Here is a 20971-nt window from a genome sequence, read left to right as displayed (position 1 = left end):
GTGGTAAAAATGACTGCTGAGCCGCTGGGGGAGCTTAAAAATACCAAACCAATGCCCTGATGTAGATGTTGACCACAGAGGACGGAGCAGACCAGAGTTGTACCGTTGCATGCTGGGTAAAGGGGGGGGGGCGGGCGTTACTATTGGCTCCAATTAGGCTTTTTGACAAACCAGCTGGGTGTAGTGGCCGTGCATAATGCAATGACAGCTCCATCCACTCCTCATCAGCTACATGGTGGTTGGGTCATGTAATTAGGCCACCGCAGCCCGTGGGGAGAGGGCACTTCAGACCAGGAGGGGGGGGGGGGGGGGGGTTCAACAATGATGACCATGTAGCGGGAACTGTCACAGGGATTCAACCCTTTACGCAGGACAACGTCATCAGCTGGGGTGCGAGTACTTCCTGTGTGTCATCACGAGGGAAACAGATATGAAGGGACTGTCTCAAAATTGAGTGTTTGCTATTAAAATAGCAATGCAAGAGGATGTGTGCGACGCTGTCACAGCGCGTGGGGGGGGAGTGGGACGCTGTTGATCATTGGAGGGATGCGGGGGGGGGGGGGTAAAGAAAGGTCAGGATATGCGAGGTCTCGACTGGCGGCACAGGTTTATATTAGCTCAGGGTGGTCCGAGATGACTGCAGCTCACAAAAATGTCAAAGGAGATATTCGGGACGAGGAGCACAAGAGAGAAAGAACACACACTCTCACACTCACACACACACACACACATATACACACAAACACACTCACACACACTCAGAGGATTCAGAGGAGGCCTGGGCTGTGAGAACCCGGCCTGCACAATGTTCCATTGAAGGGAGGAAGACAATGAGGCCTACAGACGTCGTTGCTTCTCGCAGTTCTGTTTCTGGGCAGCACACCAGGCTGCCGGGGCAAAACAAACCCCCGACACAGAGCAGAGCCGGGCCGAGCCGGGCAGAGCCTTCGGTCCTTTTCAGCGTAGCACCCCTGACATTTCGGTGGAACAGCTCAGTGAAATCCCCTACGCAGACGCGATGTGTCCGTGGTGCGGCTGAGCTGGGAGTCTTCCCGGCATATTTGTGGGCTAAACACGCAGCTTGGCTCGCACTAGAAAGACATACCAGACGTGTGAAGCATGCGGCTCTTTCCTGTCTCGAGCGCTTGGGAGATGGGGCTCGAAAGAAACAACGGCTGGAAAAAAACGACAGACGGCTCCCATGTGAAATACGCTGACACCCCCAAAGAACCACTCAAAACGTCTGCTGTTTTACATTTGATCCCAAAAACTAGACGAAACAAATCAAGCAGCCTGGGAGGACACGCCCTGAACAACATGTGGAGCCGGTGTCCGCCCATCGATCCTGTGAGTGTCACAGTCAGTTCAGCTGACTGGAGGAAAGTCAGAGGCAACATGTTGGACCCTCTCATTTCCTCCTGGGTTTCCACCAGGTGTTTCCTGTGGTGCCGAGTCAGCAGCGTGCCCCCTGACGTCAGCTCTGTGACCCCTGACCCCTGCCCCATCAGTCCGTGGGCCTGGATGCTGATGTCACTGCCGGGTCAACAGAGAACTAACCTGGAACCCTGACATGAAGTTTTTCCACAGCTCGCAGGCGGGTCAACAAGTGAAAAGACAATAGCGGCTGCTCTTCTCCATCTTTTTCCTGTTGTGAGAAAAAACGCAGGCAACAGGAAAATCCAGAGTGACACTCGATGTGCGGGAAAGAGCAGCAAAGTGAAGCTGAGTGTCCTCGGTTAACGAGGCTGAAACATGGAACTGGAGATGACTCCCTGGAGAACTGCATCTACAGTGGCTCTGCCGAGTGGAGTCTAGTCATGGCTCATCGGTCTCTTCACAAAACCACGCTCTGCAGAGACGACCCCAACAAATATCCACAGCAGAGAAAACAACCGGTTCAGAGCGATGAACAGAACTCGGGCTGATCTAGAGAAGTTTATAAAAGGGTCCAAACTCCGGTGGATGGAAAAAAATAGGTGAACAAATGTTGGAGAAGCTGCCGAACAGCAGTCTGCAGCAGCTTGGGGTCATTTTCAATCAAAAAGACCAAATTTGACCTCACAGCATCTTCAACTCATTTGGATTTTATTGTCATGTGAACGTTCCCAAACCACAAAATTACAGCATAAACGATCCTCTTCATTATCTATTGGCCTTGATGGTTATTTCTCTGGTAAGACATCTGATGTTTGGTCTCATTACAAGTTCCTTAAGCCAACGTTCTTCAGGACAATAGTTCAAAATCCAACATGATTCAACTCGGTGTAATTTGAAACTAGGAAAAGCCGTAAATTCTCCGATTTTTTTACGACCAGAAACCGTGAGATGCTCGTTAAAGTTTATCCGAAACTGAGATGTGATTCATTTCTCATTAAAATAGTTGCCGATTAAAATTCATGCCAGCGACACAAAGAAATGTTGAAGGTTCGGCCCAAATCATACAATGTTCAATCATCTAAAACCGAGATAATCTTAAAACCCTTGATTCAGTTTAGTTAAGTGTTCCTTCACCTGCTGTAGGTTGTTGGAATAAAGAAATGTGAAGTAGGTGATGAAGTTGTGTTGAAGCTGGAAGTGGTTCAGGGGTGTTTGAGGGATTAATCCAGTGACTCAGGTCCGGGTGTCACCACGGAGGAGTCAGCAGCCTCCTCACAGCCACACCCCCTCCCCCTCCCCGGGGGTTTTGGCCCCTCACTCCCAACCTGCTTTTGATACTGGGACCGACTGACGCACATCCTGACCCGTCACTCGACCCGGTTCTGGCCCGGCCCCCGACCAGAAGTCTGCCCCCGCACACAGAGGAAGGCAGGGAGTGATGGAAGAGGGGAAGAGAAGGGGGAAGAGAGAGAGAGACGGACGATACAAATGAAAAACAGATGCGAGCACACATGTGATTCAGCATTTCGCAACCGAGCAGCGACGGTGGATCCCCACGATTCCTCTCCCTCTGCAGCTCTTCACACTTTCAGGGAAACGACTCCGTGTTTCTCTTGGACGTGCGTTTGTTTCATTCATTCCCCAGGTGACGACAAACGGCCACAGCTGTACGGCAGAACCCCCCCCCCCCTCCTATCAATAACTCCATCCCACTTCCTGAGCCACATGGTGATAAACCTTTAGCTCGGGCTGATGTTGACACACCTGGAAATGATCCAGTCACTTTCCCCTGGAGACGGCGGATTCCTGCAGCCGCCCGGTCGTCGGCCGCTACGTTTCAGACATTAACCAGTAAGGAGCCAGTGAGGAGCTCTGTTCCCAGCCGTGAGAGTCCGGTGGTACATTAAGACCGAATACAAGTCACATCTGTGAGTCTGCTGACAAGTGACGCAGAGCCGAGTCCAGTCACCGTCTCCCCCGATAGGACGGTTCCTCACATTCTGCCGCTGACTGGAGGGCCCGCTCCAAATAGATGAAAACAACCCCCCCCCCCCCCCCCCCCCCCCCCGAAGCACAGGTCTAACAACGCAGCTGAGAGATGCTCCACAAGATAAGACAGAGATGCTGTGTGCGGAGGAAATTGGCCATTTTCCAATTAGTCGTCCAACGTGAATGTAAAACTGGTGAAACGGTGAACACGCCGCCGCACTAATGAGAAAACCTGATACAGATTAATGCGATTTCTAAGACTTAGAGCTTGAACCTCTCTGTGCAGAGTTTTCTAGGTCATGCACTTGAGAGAGAGAGAGAGAGGGGGGGGAGGAAGAGAGGAAGCAATTTAAAACAACCCAGCCTCTGAAAGCAGTTAAAGAAATAGTTTGGTGTTGTGGGAAAACGGCTTTATTCATCAAGTCTGTATTTTATTTGTCAGATATTGTCACACGACCTCCTTCACGTCATCAATCACAAACCTTCCCTCCATCGTTAAAGTTTTTTGTGTAGTAGTTTGTGCTAAGCCTAGCCAACTGGCTCTGACTCTACATTCATAGGGACGGTAGCAAACAAGTGAGAGAGCGATCAGAGAAGAGAGGAAGAGAAAACAAACTCTCCTGCATCTGACATCGATAATCCGGGGGGGGGGGGGCATCAGTCAGACCGTTTTCTCTGAATTACCGTCCATTTCATCGGACGTGCACTGACTCACGTTGCACATTAACTCGCTCTTCAGGGTCACGAAGGGTTAAAGGTGCTCGGATGATACGAGAGATTCCGACAACCTGTTGTTAGCTCCCCTCTGATTCGTCGATCTCTACGCTCCACCCGTGTTCCTGGATGTTTCTGTGTTCGCCACCCGGAGGTGAAACACGTGGCCCGGTCTGTCCTCAGGCAAACTGGAGCCCTCCATCCCTCCAATGGACTTATCAAGGGGGGAAAGTGGATTTCGAAAAAAACCAGCATGAGACATCTGATATCTGCAGCCGTACAGAATTAACATCAGATGTTCAGCCTCCATTACCATAATCCAATCTGCCTGGGTAAACAAATGTGGAGTTGTGAGCTGGGTTGCTCACCCGCCCTGTGAACAAAGACCAGAGGCCTGGATCATCTGTGTTAAAAGTGTGTTTCACCGTGTGTGTGATGCTGGAGCAGCTCTGGTTCGTCATCACTGGTTTTATTCACCGAGGCCTGCGATAGCAACGCCAATTTAATACGACTCATCCATCATTCAGGGCTCAGGATGTTGCCACAGTGCTGATTCAATGTCTGCGGCGCAGCAAGCGCAACCTGTGGCAACACCGGATGGCTGGTTTGAAAGAGAGAAGAGGAATTGAGCCTCTGGTTTCATCACTTTCATCACTTTTCACTCTCTTTCCGCCTGGTGCGGGCTCTTTGTCACTTCTCGGGACGTCTGACAGGAGCAGATTAGTGTTCAGCAGGCAGCAGCCGGCCTCTCACGGCTCTTTGTGGGCGAAACGTCTCTCTATTCATTCAAATGGAAGGAGAGGGACGGTCACACAGAGCCCATGCAGCGAGTCCCTCCTCCAACAGAAAGGGATGACATCATCTCCGATCTCCACTTCCAGCAAATCATCAATTCCCTTCTCGAGCATAGAAATGGAGACAGTGCAGAGACTCATGCTGTGTGAACTGAATAAAACTGCACGTGCTCTTCCTCGTCTACGAGCTACGAGACACACAAACAACCGAACAGTCTGAAGTGTAACAGGGAGCATGTTTAAGTGAAGAGCAACAACTCAGACGATAAGGAGGTCGTGCACAGTTGACATGTTTAGGCAAAGCAGTTTCTAGCGTGTGGCAAATCTGTTGTTCAACATTAAAACCATTAAAAACACAAACGAAGATGTGAAGAGAGTCGGGCTGATGTGACAACGATCACGTGATCTCCGCAGCAGAGTTATTACATCACTTCCTGTCTCTGCAGCCGGCTGCTCCACCTCTCGCCTGAATAACGCACAGGTTGTGTTGCTGTGAACGCTGTGTTGTGCTTGTGTTGAAAGGCAAACTCTGGGTAACCTCCGGACCTGATTCTCTGGATTCTACCCACACGGTCATGTCTGAAAACGTCTCCATGCCTCTGTAGACACTGAAGTGACACTCTGCTCGTCTTCCTGCAGCTGCCCCACTCGCTCTGGAGCCTGCTGAGCTCTGAGGCCCCTTCATCTTCGTCTCATTTTGAAAAAGATGAAAGTCTTTCCCCCGCTAATGACACAGCGGCTTCTCAGCAGGAGGCCGACAGCTCCGTGATTAAGACATCACATCGCCCAGCTGCTGGTATCATTAGATCTATTTGCATTCCCTCACATCACAGTGACACCCGTTGGGGTGTTAAGCCTCCAGGTGTGACAAGTTGCCATCGAGGGATTGAGCTGAATGTGGGCCAATCCCTGATTAGGACACTGGGGCCACCAAACCGCACGCTGCTTCCCTAATCCCCGTCACTTTCATTACCTGGAGTTGTTAGCTTTGGCAGGCGGAGCTCGCTGACGCCTTTAACAAGATGCTGAGCGCTCGGCCATTAAATCAAACACAAGGATGAAAATTAAAGTAGCAGAATGAACTCTGGTGGGCGGGGGGGAGACGATGGTGGAGCCGGAGTTTAACGCGTCTAACGTGTAGGTCACAAGCAGAGGTCACTGGACCAGGACACAGGCTGGATGAGCCCTTCATCCAGCTTCAGACCTCAGAAACAGAACCAGTATAAAATATCTGTTATTGTTCATGATGTAAGAGTTTTAACACCAAACTGTAAAAGTATTTAGCTACTAGTAAAAGTCCTGTGAGTCCTTAAAATGAGAATGAAGTATAAGTATGTAAATCAGAAAAGGTAAAAGTACTGATACTATCTGCAAAGAGTGTAATACATAATTTTTATGGAAGTTTCTGCTGATGAATCAATAATTAAGCAGTTTGACTGCAGTAGCTGCACAAGGACCTGGAACCTGCTGACTCTGTTAATATAGTTACTACAAGGAGGCTCTGTCTGTATCGTTCATCAAGTGTGTTTGATTTAATCAACTATTGGATGAAAGAAAAATTATTAAAATCAAAAATGTAATAATAGAAACCCAGGAAAAGTAAGAAGTTCAAATGAATTAATTCAAATGGCAATTAAATCTATATTATTTGACTTTTCGAGTAAGAATTGTCTTAGTGGTTTCATCTATGACAAAATATTACATCTATGAGTAAATATTCTGTAAAGTAACTTAAGTTATTGAATAAATGTGGTGGAGTAAAGAAATACATCATCTCCATCTTAACTGTAGTGAAGCAGTACAAGTACCTCCAGACTGTACTCCAGCACAGGACTTGAGTAAATGTACTTGTAAAGATATCATTAAGACGGATGTGACGGACAAAGTGTTTTTTCCATCACAACAGAGGAGCCACTGACACACATTCAAGATGGAAGCAGGTCGTGGTCAACAAGACCACGCAGCACAAATCACGTCCAGCTGCAGAGACGTCCTCCAAAGGCAAAGAGGACACAACGGTGAACTGAGACGAACCCGATGCTGGATTCAGCTCAGAGACTCAGAGCAAGAAGGCCTCAGATCAGTTGCTGTCGGTACCGATATGAATCCAACATGTGGAGAAGTAAGAAACAGGAACGATCTGACAGATGCTAAAGTTCATCTACATAAATTTAAATATTAACTCAAGCATTAAATCCTTCCCACCAGATCCTGGAACAGATTCCTGAAGTCCAGTACTTCAAAGTTCACGAGACAAGGGCACATGGAGGAATGCAGTTCGAATTGGCTTTGAAAAGTCGCGCACTGATGAAGATCTGACCCCTAATCAGCTGGAAGCCAACAAACCGTAAGAAATTATTTTGTTGTCTTTCGTGATAAGAAACTGTTTTCGACTGTTTGTTCGACCAAAACCAACATCTGAAGAATCTTTGGTTCATTCTTTGACCATCTGAACATCAGATTGCTTTTTAACACATTTACCCCATTTTGAGAAAAGTATCATGAAATATTTGCACGATTACAATTTGCAGCCGCAGGTTATTGAACGTCATGCATCCTTCCGCATGAGATCTACTGACTTTGACCTTAATGTTCCTCTAAAGAGGCAAAGACAATTCAGTCCTTCGAAGCAGGACGTCTCCCCGGATGCTTGACATTCCTGCAAACCAGGCGATTTGATATGCAACCCCCCCCCCCCCCCCCCCCACCCTGTCATCTGACTTTGTGTCACAAATCCATCCATCCAGTCGTCCTCCCACAGACACTGGATGCACTCAAGCAGCGAGCGCCACAGGTCATTGGCCTTGGATTCCCCGCCTGTCGAGGGCTCTCCGCTCGCCGCTCTCTGAGTCGATGACGGGCCCGTCACCACGAAGACAGCCTCTCCTCAGCCCCCCCGCCCCCAGCTGTTCATATGGGAGGAGGGGGGGGGTCTGTGCCCTGGGCCACTCGGACGCAGTGAGACGAGTCTGTCTCTCGGCGGAAACAAGACGCTGACTGGACAATAGTCATATTCTGCTGGGACGCGGGAAAGGATCGTCGTGGCCAAAGTATAGAGACTGGAACCATTCATGGTGGATCTGACCAGTTTAGAATGTATAGTTTAAAACAAGCTGAGAAATGAGGATTAAGTTCAGAGACAACTTTTTGTGATGAAGAATTATTGAGAGGAGCAAAATGCAGGATGTGGTTTGATCGGGTCTGAAGTCACAGTGAACTCTGTCTGTAGTAAACTCCCGACATTTAATGAGGCTGTAGTCACTCACATGTTTTGGTAGAGATCATTAAAAAGCTTATATATTAAAAAACGAATTGTTCTCTGATATGATTTTCCTTTTGTTCCTATCAAAGTAAACTGAACATTTTTTGATACTGAACTTTTGCCGGGACGAAATATGACAAATTATTTAATGTAGTCACAGGTTTCTGGGAAAATAATGAGTCAAGTGCACAAAGATCCGTCCCAGCTCACAGACGACTGGATGTGTTTGAGGACTGAACCGTTGCCTGGACAAAAAAAAACATTATTAAACATCATCGTGGATTCTGGTAAACGACGACACACAGCGCTCTGCCCCAAACAGCCGAGGGTCTTCAGAGGCTTTCATAAAACAATGTAAACACCAAACAACAGGCCGAGGAAGGAACGGCCACGGAGAATGAAAACCATCATTAGCGATCTTTTCTTAGTTATACCAGCCTCCCCTCGAACACCATCCCCTCACAGAATGCGTGTGCAGCCTCAAATTAACACGTCAGTGGGGAGAACACAGCTCAAACGTCACGTGTTGCCAATGTTGTGCCGGAGCAAACACAAACACACGGGTTCCTGCAGCCTTGTATTCATCACAGAACCACTTTCCCAAAACAGATGTGGGGACCGCGCCGGTTTGCGGACTCACATCTGGAGTGTCCATGGAGACGAGAGGCAAAACACAAAACAGTTTCGCTGGACGGTTCTTCAGGCTCTGGACCGGAAAGGGATATCTGGAGGGTGAGGAGATTCATCCTCTGCGAGTTTGATTCCCGATAGCTACAGAGTGTGTCAGGGGAAACTGTGCGGATCATGTGTGGGAGTCTGCCTGTCCTGGTTTGTGAAAAGTCCGGATTTTCCTGTATTCTCAAACCGCTGCTTCCTTCCCAGTCCTCCACCTCCAGGCCTGTTACGTAACACTTCATGCTGCAGCGCCGCTTTTAGCTGCACAACGGAGACGTTTGGATGTTCTCTGAAAAACACTGTTCCCGGCCTCAGTGGCTGCGAGGAACACGTCTCTTCTCGTTGTTTAAACATCCTGCGCAGCGGATTAAAGACCCACAACACAAACTGGAAGAGCAGCTCACGATGACTCCAGCTAATAGGGACATCTTTCTACAGGGATGCATGGGGGAGGGAGGGGAGGGAGGGAGAGAGGCCTATTCTGACCCCCCATTCACAGATCCAGTCAGATAAGAGACGACTTTATCCACCCAAAATAAAAACAAGAAACAACGAGGCATAGATAATGAGGCAGGTGACTCTTTGCTCAGTGTTTGAAACAAGGACGGAGAAGGCTGGTGACATTCAGCTGCCACAGGCTGGAACTCTCTGATTTGGGGAGAATCCATCCCTCCTCTCACCCAAATGTTTTTGGAAAAGTTCTTCTTATTTTGAATCTGCCTGACCCAGACGATCTCCTGCTGCGTTCCTCATGTGTGAAACTTTCCAGGAAAACGTCCTGACCCGTCTAGACATTTTCCAGAGTTTATTTATGAAAACTGCTAATGTGTCGACCCGCTCACCCGCGACCCTTTAAAAGATAAACCATGAAATGGTTGGATGAACACATATGGGCAGAAGTTACTGTAGCATGAAATATACAAGGCTTAGTTAAACATAGAACTAAGATTAAAAGATGAGAAACAGAGTGAACCTGATCTTCTTCTCTTGTCTCTGCAGCCTGTGATACATTTAAATAAAGTTCTATCTGTAATAATATACGCTTTATGTTTTCTAAACTTCTTCTTCTAACGCAGTCGCCTCTCCTCTGATTGTTTGACTGTCACTTCGGCTTCAGGATCTCGCAGCTCTGCGGCTGTAACCGGACGCCAGCTCAGTCTCACCTCGCGGCCTCTCGACTCTCTGGGAGCTGAGGAACCACGTTCTGATGTGGGTGTAGAGAATTCCTGTCGTATTTGTGTAACCTCGGGTGTGCGGCGGTCAGACGCTTGAGCTCCGACTCCGGGAGGAAGCCTTCAGTTTGCTCTGATCCAGTGATCAGAGGCGCCGTTTGAACTGCAGCTGAAACAAACCATCTGCTGAGTATGAATCTGTGAAGTATAGATCTGTGAAGTATAGATCTGTGAAGTATAGATCTGTGAAGTATAGATCTGTGAAGTATAGATCCGTGAAGTATGAATCTGTGAAGTATAGATCTGCGAAGTATGAATCTGTGAAGTATAGATCTGTGAAGTATTAATCTGTGAAGTATAGATCTGTGAAGTATAGATCTGCGAAGTATGAATCTGCGAAGTATGAATCTGTGAAGTATTAATCTGTGAAGTATAGATCTGTGAAGTATTAATCTGTGAAGTATAGATTTGTAAAGCATTAATCTGTGAAGTATAGATCTGTGAAGTATTAATCTGTGAAGTATAGATCTGTGAAGTATTAATCTGTGAAGCATTAATAAGCAGCTGTTTGTCCTACTAGTTGTTTTCCTCTATCTTCAGGTCTTAAACGTTAATCTCACGACAGCAGCTGGTTCAAATCACGAGAGGTGACTCTTTTCCACTTTCCTCTGACGCTTCATGAACCCGATGATTCACCGATAGTGAGAATCAGGATTAGTTGTAACCCCGGTTTGAACCGGAGCTAATTTACGATTTGGAAATCTTAACGTCCATGACGGTAAATCAGCCATTTCCTTTAGTTCCTCTTGATCAGGACAATGATATATATTATTAATACAGGAAGCCAGAGGTGGAGGAAGTGTTAAGATCCTGTTACCCAAGAACGAGTACTGACAATACAATGTGAACATACTACACTACAAGTAAAAGTACTCCATTGTCACTATTAATATATCAAAATATTATTATTCAGCATTTCAGAGAGACACCTTAGTGCCTTATCTTATCCAACCAACCATCCCTAAGAAGGTTACTTTCAATTAGGTGAATACACAGTACTTAGCAGTAGATAGTACTTGTTGAGAGCTTGAACAGCATGTCAGTTATAATATCAGGTATACTGTAATCATCAAATTACTTTCACTACTTTTATAATAACCTATATATATATATATATACTGTGACATATATATCAGTGATTATACTATATTGTACTTGGGATGAGCTCTTTCACCATCATATTTCCATTTCATTTTACTTATAATAAACACACATGTATATAGTATGTACATGTATACACTGCAGCAATATGATCAGGTTATGAATATGCAGAACTGTTGAACTCTTAACTGATTCAGGATCTGTCTGTATTATAATTTCAGTTTGTAAAGAGTTACTGGTAAATTGATTTAAACAGATTTACTGTGTTGATTCAATCTCTTGAACAACATGTGGCTCATTAGAAAACCAGTGTGAGGCAAAGGACGTGCAGGACGACATCTTCCAGTCCCATGTGACAGCTCGTGAGGCTGCACTGCTCCTTCATCACCCTCCTCATCGTCACCCTCATCTTCCTCACTGTTGGTGCACGGGTCCACACTGGGACTGTTAACCTTCACCATCACGTTTCAGAGCAACGTTCTCATGCAACCTGCAGAAACTGAGTGAAACCCACCACGAGTGAACCCTGCGAGTAGAGCCGAGGCGTTCAACAGTTAACTGGGAACACTGGGAACACTGGGACACGGAGTTTTCTCCTTCTTACCTAAACCGGGGAGAGTCTTTGATGCAGTCTTCAAAATCCACCGTCATTTTCTCGCCGAGGGTTGTTTCTGTTTCTCCAACGCGGGTTAAAACGCGGGGCTCATGTCCCGGGTAGATTCAAGGGTTAGTATCCGACACAGAGAGCCTGGCTCCGGGGGAGGGGGGGCTGCTACTGCTGGTGCTGCGGCCGCTCGCTGCTTCACTCGCTCCGGGTCTGAAGCTCCAGAGCGAGTCCGCAGAGCCGGAGCCCCGCGCCGCGTTCAGGGGCTGCTCGTACACTCGGAGATCACACACTCCCCCAGGCCAGTTTACTTGAGAGGCACATTTAGGAACAAGCAGCGTTGAAACCACGTGATGGACAATTAGAAAGATGGAGATGCGTGTATTAATACAACATGTAACGTGTTGTGAAGCTGTTTATCTCTCTCCACCACTTTCTACCACTGCTTCATATCATTTAAAACACAACTGTTAAAATATTCCCGATTGTGCTTAAACGCAGCACACGCTCAACCCCCTGCATGACTACGTCGAACACTGACGTCACGTTCCATCTCATTTGAATCGACTCGACCTGATTTCTCTGTTCAGTGACGTCATCAGTATTTTACTCCTGGAATCAAAGTCATTTTTTTTTTAATGTTTTTATAATTAATCAGAAAAGAACAAATAACTCATATCAAACAAAAATCACTGTAGGTCAGATTTCTAACCAGCACTTTATAACTTTTAAAAGTTATAGATTCACTCTGTATCACGTGGACCTAAATAACTGGTAAATAACAACTTACTACTCAATCATCACAACTTTATACCCACAGGACATGTTCACCACCTTCTAATATATAATCTTATCAACCAGTGAAAATGTTTCCTCAGAAAATGACTTGACTGATAAATCACTTCTTAATATTGTTGCTATTTCTTATTCAAATGTCTAATAATAAATGATTTTGGTTTCTGGTTCCTGTTCAAATTGAGTTTGTCACGTTCTGTGTTTTTCCTGAGAAGCAGAAAAATGAAGAAGTTATTCTCATCCTCTGCTGCAGCAACTCAAGCGATGAATACACCCCCCCCGCCCACGTCAGCCTCAGTTACCTCTCCTCGTGCTCCCTGCAGTCACATTCATCTTCTCACACCTTCCATTCCCTCTGCTGTGTTTTCTGTGTTGGATCATCATCATTTTACTGCTGAACAAGCTGTGAAAATCGAATTAGTGTAAAAGCCTCAATCACTGAATCTAATTGCACGACACTTGGAAGAAACCTTTCGCACGTTTAACACCTTCCAGGGTTTCTCCACAGTCCTACTTTCCCATGCAGCGGTTAAATGAGGGTATCTTAAGTGCATCCATTTCCCCGGCAAGGCTATTATTAATTCACAGGAAACAGGAAAAGGCTGGAGAAGGAGCGGCTGCTTGGGATTTCACTGCAGGTTTTCATAGAGCGCCATTGTTCCTTGCGATCCCGGCTTTAGAAAAGGCTGCAGCTCGGGCTGTGAATGGAGATGATCTCACCGGCTCCCAGCAGAGATGAGTTAGTGCCGCCGTCATTCACCGAAATCTCACAGGAAAGAGTCCACGTCCATGATGGGAATGTCAGTCCATCTGTTGGTCCAAGGTCTCAACATCCTCTTAATGGATCATAATGATATTTCTGACAGATAATCATCTAGTACCCAGAGGACGAATCATAATAACTCAACTCCTCTGGATTACAAACTCTTTACACCACCGTGAGGTTATCATTTTTGGTTTTGGTCAAAAGTCTGTAGAGGTGATGGAAGTATATCACCTGCAGCTAACTCAGAATTCTCAGAGTAAAATGAATCAGCAGTTCGTGCACTCGAACCACCGGCGAGAAAGCCGGTGGTTCGATATCCAGCTCCTTCAGGATGCATCCTGGAATGCCCTTGGACAAGACCCTGGACCCCGACGTTGCCCTTGAAGTGTGTGTGAATGGTTTGTGTGATAGAAAAAGTGTCATATTACAATCCAACTACTTTCTTTTCTGCTGAAACGGGACTGGTCCAAATAGAAACGACCACAAGAAGCTTCCATCTCCAGCATCTTATCCCTCACCTGCACATTCAGTATATTCAGTACATACCTCGAAAAGCCTGTATGGCCACACTGACTATTTAAAATGTATTATAATATCATTATAATCTATAACTATAAAACCCTTTCAGTGAATATCAGTTAAAGATCATTGTTGAATATATGAGTCTTGTTGTAATTCAGCTGGAGGTCAAAGATCGATTCCACCACTTCTCCATTAAAAATATAAAATCCTGTCCTGTGGCCTTGTGTTAGTTTCTTAAAGGTCGTCCTCCGCTCTGTGGATTAAAACAACACTTTCTCTGTCTCTGACTCCCTCCACCAACCCTCCCTCCCCTCTTCCTCTTCCTCTTCTTCCCCTCTTCCCCTCCTTCCCCTCTTCCCCTCTTCCTCCTCATCCCCAGCTCCCTCACTGATCTGAGATCAAAGCACCGAGCACGTTGAACGAAGCTGCTGAGTCGGCAGTCGACTGAGCAGAAAGTGCAAACTGCTGGAGGAAGTTAAGGAGCGAACTTGGTGCATGTAGATTCTCCTCACAGCAGCAGGAGCAGCTCATGATGGTGGTATGTGATACAGGAGCACTGCAGTATAGAGCAGAAGCATAAAGTCTGTGATTTTAATTAGATTTCATCTTTTCAATTTTGGTTTTGTCTCTGATTTTCTGGGACACTGGACAAAAGGTTTGGTCTTCACTCAGAGAGACACAATGTCCGAGGACAGACGACAAGACAGATCCTCACAACCGAAGCCAAATCACAAACCCTTCGCTCTCTACAGGGAATACTCTGCTTTAACTTCCCGTTCCAAATTTCTGCTCATCCAACAAACACTTCCACAACCTCAATCACGCCACCGACCACACAACTGATTTCCATGTACGTCACAACTTGCACTGCTCCCACATCAGCTCTTGTGGACATGGTCGCACACAAATGTGATGGGTGTATCGCAGGTCAAAGTTCACCTGATGTATTATTCGCCTGCTCGCTCTCACAGATTGGAAATGAAGGATTGCCTTTTCATTTTGTAACGTGTGCAGAACCAGGCCAGTCAGCAGACAGCAACAGATTCAGTGTTGAGCGACTAACTTCAGGGAACCAGACGCTCATCTGGCCTTAAATCAGTTTTAGCCATGCCAGCAGTCTGGCTCCACGGCTCTGGGGATGTCAACAGTTATTTCCTATTGTCTTTGCTGATCACATGTTTCCTTGTCAGTGAGATTATCAGTATCATATGATGACTGTGAGATGCTTCACAGCACAGGCAGCCTCTCTATCATATCAGTAAATCGACTCTTCGTGACCTATCTCCTGCTGCTTTTGTTTTCAGCACTGTGGCAGATCCCAGGTCAGGGAGGAGGCAGCACAACACACACCGAAGGGAGCTGTCGACTGCCATGTTGTTCGCTCCCATCAGCGGCCCTCTCATGGCAGGCACAGGCACCACTGCAGCGTGGAATCACAGGCAGAGAAGTGTGGGTCTCTGGGAGGGTGACCTACTTCTGCTCCCCTCTTTGGCTCGCAGAGAGACGAGCGGCGAGTCGCACTGCCGAGCACACGGCTTGTAATGTTACCCCCCCCCCCCCTCCCCACTGCGGATGCTCTACAAGCCTCCTCCAACGAGGCGAGGATGCTGGGTGGATGTTGTGTATTATGCATGCACGTGTCTTCTCACTGACTTACTCCCAAGATTTACTCCCAAATCTATTCTAAAATCATTTTAACATTGCAACAGGACAACAGCGCTCGCACTGGAGGGAACGTGAGTGTGTGTGTGCCAGTGTATTTCAGAGGTGGATGGAAGAATAGAGACGAGTGGATTGAGAATTTGTTCGATGGCGTCTTTGTATTCAACAATTCTTTTTTTAACAGTTTGACATATAAAAGACATTTGGCCATTTTGTTACTGTGGTGTGTGTTCAAGAAACAGTGTCAGCAGCTCAGGAGCCTGGTGGCTTGTGGGTAAGAAACTGTCGCTGAACCTACTGGTTTATGGTCTGTAAGGGATGTTTGGGGTCAGGGAGGATCTGATGTCACTTCCTCCTGAAGCTGTAAACGTCCTGGACAGCTTCTGTCTTCTGTTTGTCCTCATGTGGATTTCAGGCGCAGCAGAGAAGCTGCCCTCGAGTCTCCTCCCTGAATCTTCATGGACACACAGTGTACGAGCAAACTTCTCTATGGATTACGATGTGGCTGCAGCAGCGATCCTGGATCTGCACAAGAAAACGTGAAATGAAAACACAATAAGTTGTGGTTTCAGAAGGAGTTACGTGTTGGACAGATTAAAGAAACAAGGTTTTGAGAATTGATTTTGTAGGTGTTCAGAGTCAGGATTGGTGTTTTTACTGTTTTCCCTTTTTCACTTTTACACCCCCGGGCTATAGTCTCGTACAGATGGAATTGATATTCTAATCCAACTCTTGGCAAGGTGGAGAAAAAGTAAATTTCTATAAAATCTCAAATAGTTTTTCAACCTGATGTGAAGAAAAATACAAAAACCTTCACATGCATGGACATTTTTTTGCAACATAGATTCTGTGTTCACGAGTGGAAACTGCCCTCGAGTCTCATCACTGTCCTGTCACTGACTTCTAACATTTTCAATTTCTAGGCACACACGGGTCACACCAATCAACAGACTCTGTGGATCAGAGAGTTAGAAGCAGTTTGGACCCCCGCTCCTTTGTCTGTTAATCGTGCTAAGGTAAGTCTAATTGCTTCAGGAGTCTCAGGCCTTAAAGCTCCTCTTCCTCTGCAGGCATCCTCAGAAACACATGGCACAGGATCCCAGGACGAGTGGAGAGGGTCAACACCGGGTCAGAGCTGGGAGAGAAACAAAGAAAAGTACTTTTCACTGCTTCAGCCACATTAGAGCATCAAATATTCATTTCGCCAAAAAGCTATTTGAATCCTCAGCGAAAGGTTCAAGGACAACGGGGGGGTGTCGGGTTCGTGCAGGGTTAAAGTGAAACGTTTGTCACAGCAGCAAAGCATCTTCAGACAAATAACTACAGATGTTTATATGAAGACATGTCGGGAAACATGCGTGTGTGAGTTCTGCCCCCGATGAGATAACGATGTTTCCAATAAACTGGGAGAGCTCCAACAATCACACTGGACATTTCGTTCAGTCCAACAAACATCTCAGGCCGGAGAAGGTGGACGTTTGTCTTTCTGTGCACGTAGGGGGGGGGAAGTAGGGCAAGATGAGCTGGAGGCTTGTCACGTCCCCGCCCACAGAAACACAACACACACTGACAACAACACAAACACACACATCAACAGAGAGGGGGAACACATGAGATTTAACAGCTTCAGTGTGATATCAGGAATCTCTGAGGTGACGCCTGAGCACATGTTTCTGGCTCCAGGTAAATTAATTGAGTTTAATGTTGGTGCAGTGATTTCATAACATTATTAGTGTTTATTTTTGCTGTTGCACAATACTTCCAGAGGATTAAACGATGAGAGGCGGCAGATCAGAGTGTGTGTGTTTGTGTGTGTCTGTGTGTGTTTGTGTGTAAGGCCGAACGACATCCTGAGAACTGGCTGAGGCTGGCGTTGCCAGGCGACGCGGGAGGCGGGATGAGGGAATCCTGCAGACGCTCACAGGAGATGAATCCTGTTTGAAGTCTGGAGTCTTTGATAGTCTGAGCCGCCTCAGATCTTCTCCTGGTCCACCGGCAGTGAAATGTCGATCCACACTCTGGTACCGAAAAATACTCTGAAGCCAGATTCGACAAGATGCAAAAGATAAATCATCACTCACTTGCTTTTACAATTAGGTTTTGGCTCTAGAGATGTGGACCACATCCGTCTGTTATTGTATAACTGTAGAAAATGATTATATTCAATATAAATTCATCTTGAAATGCTTGTTTTTTTTCAATCATTGAATAATGAAAAGCGAATTTTAGAAGCTAAACCATGTTTTGTGACATATATTGTTGGTTTGGGTCTTTTCTAAGGTTTTATTTACAATAAACAAAGTATAAAATAGCACCTCATCTTTCAGAGAGTTTTTGCACATTGAAAACCACAACGAAAAGCATCTGCAGCTTCAGGCTCAGTTTCCTCAAATGAGGTTTTATAGTTTTATCTGTGCTCAACACAATGCTGCCACCTTGAGGTCACTGCAGAGATGAGCTCAGCTTGTTGGCGTCAGGAGCTCCAGTTAAACCCTTCTTCTTGTCTGTGTATTTTGATTACGAGGAAGTGAACTGACGGTTGAAAACTCACCGAATCACATGATCTGTCCTGACTGCAGACCTCGACGCTCCTAGCAGGTGTTTAGGTTCATTCTGAAAAACAGCAACATGACGAATAATTCAAGCAATAAAGTGTCAAAAATATGTAAAAAAACAATAATACTGAAAATAATAACTGAAATCAAGCTTTTACAAAGGAGACCTGAGTGGCACTAACTGACCTGAATAACTGGGACAGAGTGGAACATATATTTAGTGATACAAATTATGACAAATTCGACAACAATATTCAAAACATATGAGTGAAGCATTACTGAACATAAATAAAAGAAACAATTGACTTAAACTTATCTCGGTCTGACCCTGTGACGGCAGCCAGAAGCCCAGGTACATTATGTCAGACAGTGGAGTGCAGAGGTTTCTTTCATGCACACATACAACCGGGCAGGTTTAAGAGAAGCGGTGGAAGAAGCAGGAAGTGATGATCAGTGCCACAACCGTGAGTCACTTGTCCAGCATAAGGTCTGTAAACTGAATAAAACCTCAGACCAGACTTTCTCTTCCTCTCGACTTCTATGGAGAAATATCTTTTGCTCCACTTCCTCCATTCCTCCAGCAAGTTGGCGGCACACTTCAGGCCACTTAAATGAATAATGTGCATGGAGGGAGTTGGCTCATTTACAGCATATTCTGTTTCATTTATTTTTAGAGGATGCAAAGATTGCACACAACTCACAGAGCGGAGCATCTGCGTTTCTGAAAAATAAATACATACAGAGATCTTTGAAAAACCCGGAATGTAGTTTAGTAGACGTCTGAACATCTGGATGAAAGACAAAACATTCAGAGACAGATTTACAGACGCTCTGCAACCGTCAGTTTTGCAAGGAAAGAAATTCCCAACCTCTAAATCAGAGAAGTGAACATAACTCAGGTTCGATTTATAAGAGCCCCGAGGAAACTGTGATGGGAAGAGAAACCTGCACTAAATATACGTGTATGTATATTGTGGTAGTAATGTAGAATTTGAGCTTCAGAGAACTTTAAAATCACAACAGACTGAGATAAACTTTATTTTGTTTCGTAAAAAAAAAAGTTGTCGCAATAGTAAAACAAAAAAAAATCTTCGGTTGAATCTAATCAAGATAATAACATCTTACAAATCCCCCCTCACATCAAAACCCGGCCTGAGATTGTCATCAATTTAACCAAAGACTTATCAGCAGTTTCAAAAGTTTGTTTATATTCAAAAACAGGAAGTGATGTAAAGATAATAAAACCGCTTCTAACCCAGTTTGTACAAAATTAACCCAAACTGAGACGTCTCATTTTCACTTATAGTCGTCTGTAAAAAACACTTTTCACAGTTTATTTGTCACAAAAAAAAAGGATTTCAGGCTTGAAAAATTCAACAAAGTCACAGCCACATAGTGTAATTAACATACAGATTGTGTAGTCTGCTGGAAATGGCCCGGTCTGCAGCTTTTAACCTCTATCAAACTTTATGTAAGGACGGCTTTTCTCTGCTTCTCTTTCTTTCTAATAAACTGTGTATGAAAGTCAACAAACACTGTCTGATAAACAGCCCTGTAGTAAATCCTCCCCTCGTGAAGGTTGTGATGTTGTGTTGATTAAAATGTAAGATCGTTTAGGAGGCTGCAGTTTGTGGTGCTGTCAAACTTCGAGGGGAACTTTTCGTTATTTAAACCTCACTCTCTAAAGCAGATTCATAATAATCTAAACACACGTCCAAACAAGGCAACAAATTCATGATGATTCAGTATATCTCTGTAACATTGCCATTGCGTAACATGAGGTGAACCTCATTTCATGCAATAGTTTCCTGCTCCTTTCGTCATACAGTGCGTCATACAGGCTTCTTAAGATTAAGAAGCCTGAAGAAAGAGCTGCATCGTCTACACAACGCAGAGAGCAGCAGCACATTAAAACAACAATCTCAGGTGTTGCTTTCTACATTTGGAGATCAGACTCTCAACAACTAGGTAAGTGACTTTGTTTAATGTCAAAATTCTTTGTTTATTGCCCTATTTAGTCTGGGTTTAGTTTTCACAACACGTTTACTTTTTAAGAAGCAGCTCCTGCAATGAAGGGGAGAGTCACAGAGGTTTAACATCTAATATGAAAAGCAGTAAGATAAAAAAAATCTATTGTCTCACAAACACCATTAGAGGAAGTGCTGCATTTATTTGTGTTCAGTATTTTCTTCCGGTTACATTACATTTAGCTGACGCTTTTGTCCAAAGCGACTTACATTTTTAGAACACTCAGCATTTATGAGGGGCCATTTTAGGAGTTCAGTATCTTGCCAAGGACACTTAGGCATGCAGATGAGAAAGAGCGGGATTCAAACCGGCAACCTTCTTGTTGCAGAGCACCCGCTCTATCCCCTAGGCCACGCTCCCCCCGCTTCACTTCACTCTTTTTGCATAATCTCTGTAACAAATACAAGACAATGTGTTGTGTGCAGTGTGAAAAATGTCCATCATAGTTTATACCTCAACGAAACAGATATACAGTGCTGTGAAAAAGCATTTACCCCCTTCCTGGTTTCTTTGTTTTTTTTTCATATCTGTCACACTTAAATGTTTCAGATCATCTAACAAATTGTAATATTAGACAAAGAAAACCCGGGTAAATAAAACAAAAATGTGAAAAAGAAATTGCCCCCCTTGATAAATCATGAATGAACTCTGATTAACCACATTTTATGAGGGTTGCACAACCAGTTATTAGGTTTAGGGGACATTCCTTTTTCACAGAGGGCCAAGTAGGTTAGGATAGATTTTTTCCCCTTAACAAATTAAATCATCATTTAAAAACAGCATTATGTTTTAACTTGGCGTATCTTTGTCTATTATTTAAATTTGTTTTATGATCTGAATCATTTAAATCTGACAAAAATGCAAAAAAATAAAAAATCCAAACAGCAGTGTGAAT

At 45.1% G+C, this 20971-nt stretch overlaps 1 protein-coding gene across 1 annotated transcript in view; it reads right to left on the bottom strand.

Moving 5' to 3' along the window:
- The window catches only part of acap3a (ArfGAP with coiled-coil, ankyrin repeat and PH domains 3a), a 55471-nt gene extending 43525 nt beyond the window's left edge, over nt 1-11946 (bottom strand). Inside the window, exon 1 of the mRNA XM_062392258.1 lies at nt 11749-11946. Coding sequence (XP_062248242.1) covers nt 11749-11795 — 47 coding nt within the window. The 5' untranslated portion in view covers nt 11796-11946. The remainder of the gene's footprint in view (nt 1-11748) is intronic.
- Nucleotides 11947-20971: the final 9025 nt, after the last annotated feature.

Source organism: Platichthys flesus, chromosome 7 (genome assembly GCF_949316205.1).
Source record: "Platichthys flesus chromosome 7, fPlaFle2.1, whole genome shotgun sequence".
Lineage (NCBI taxonomy): Eukaryota > Metazoa > Chordata > Actinopteri > Pleuronectiformes > Pleuronectidae > Platichthys > Platichthys flesus.
This window is presented reverse-complemented; position numbering and strand designations above follow the sequence as displayed.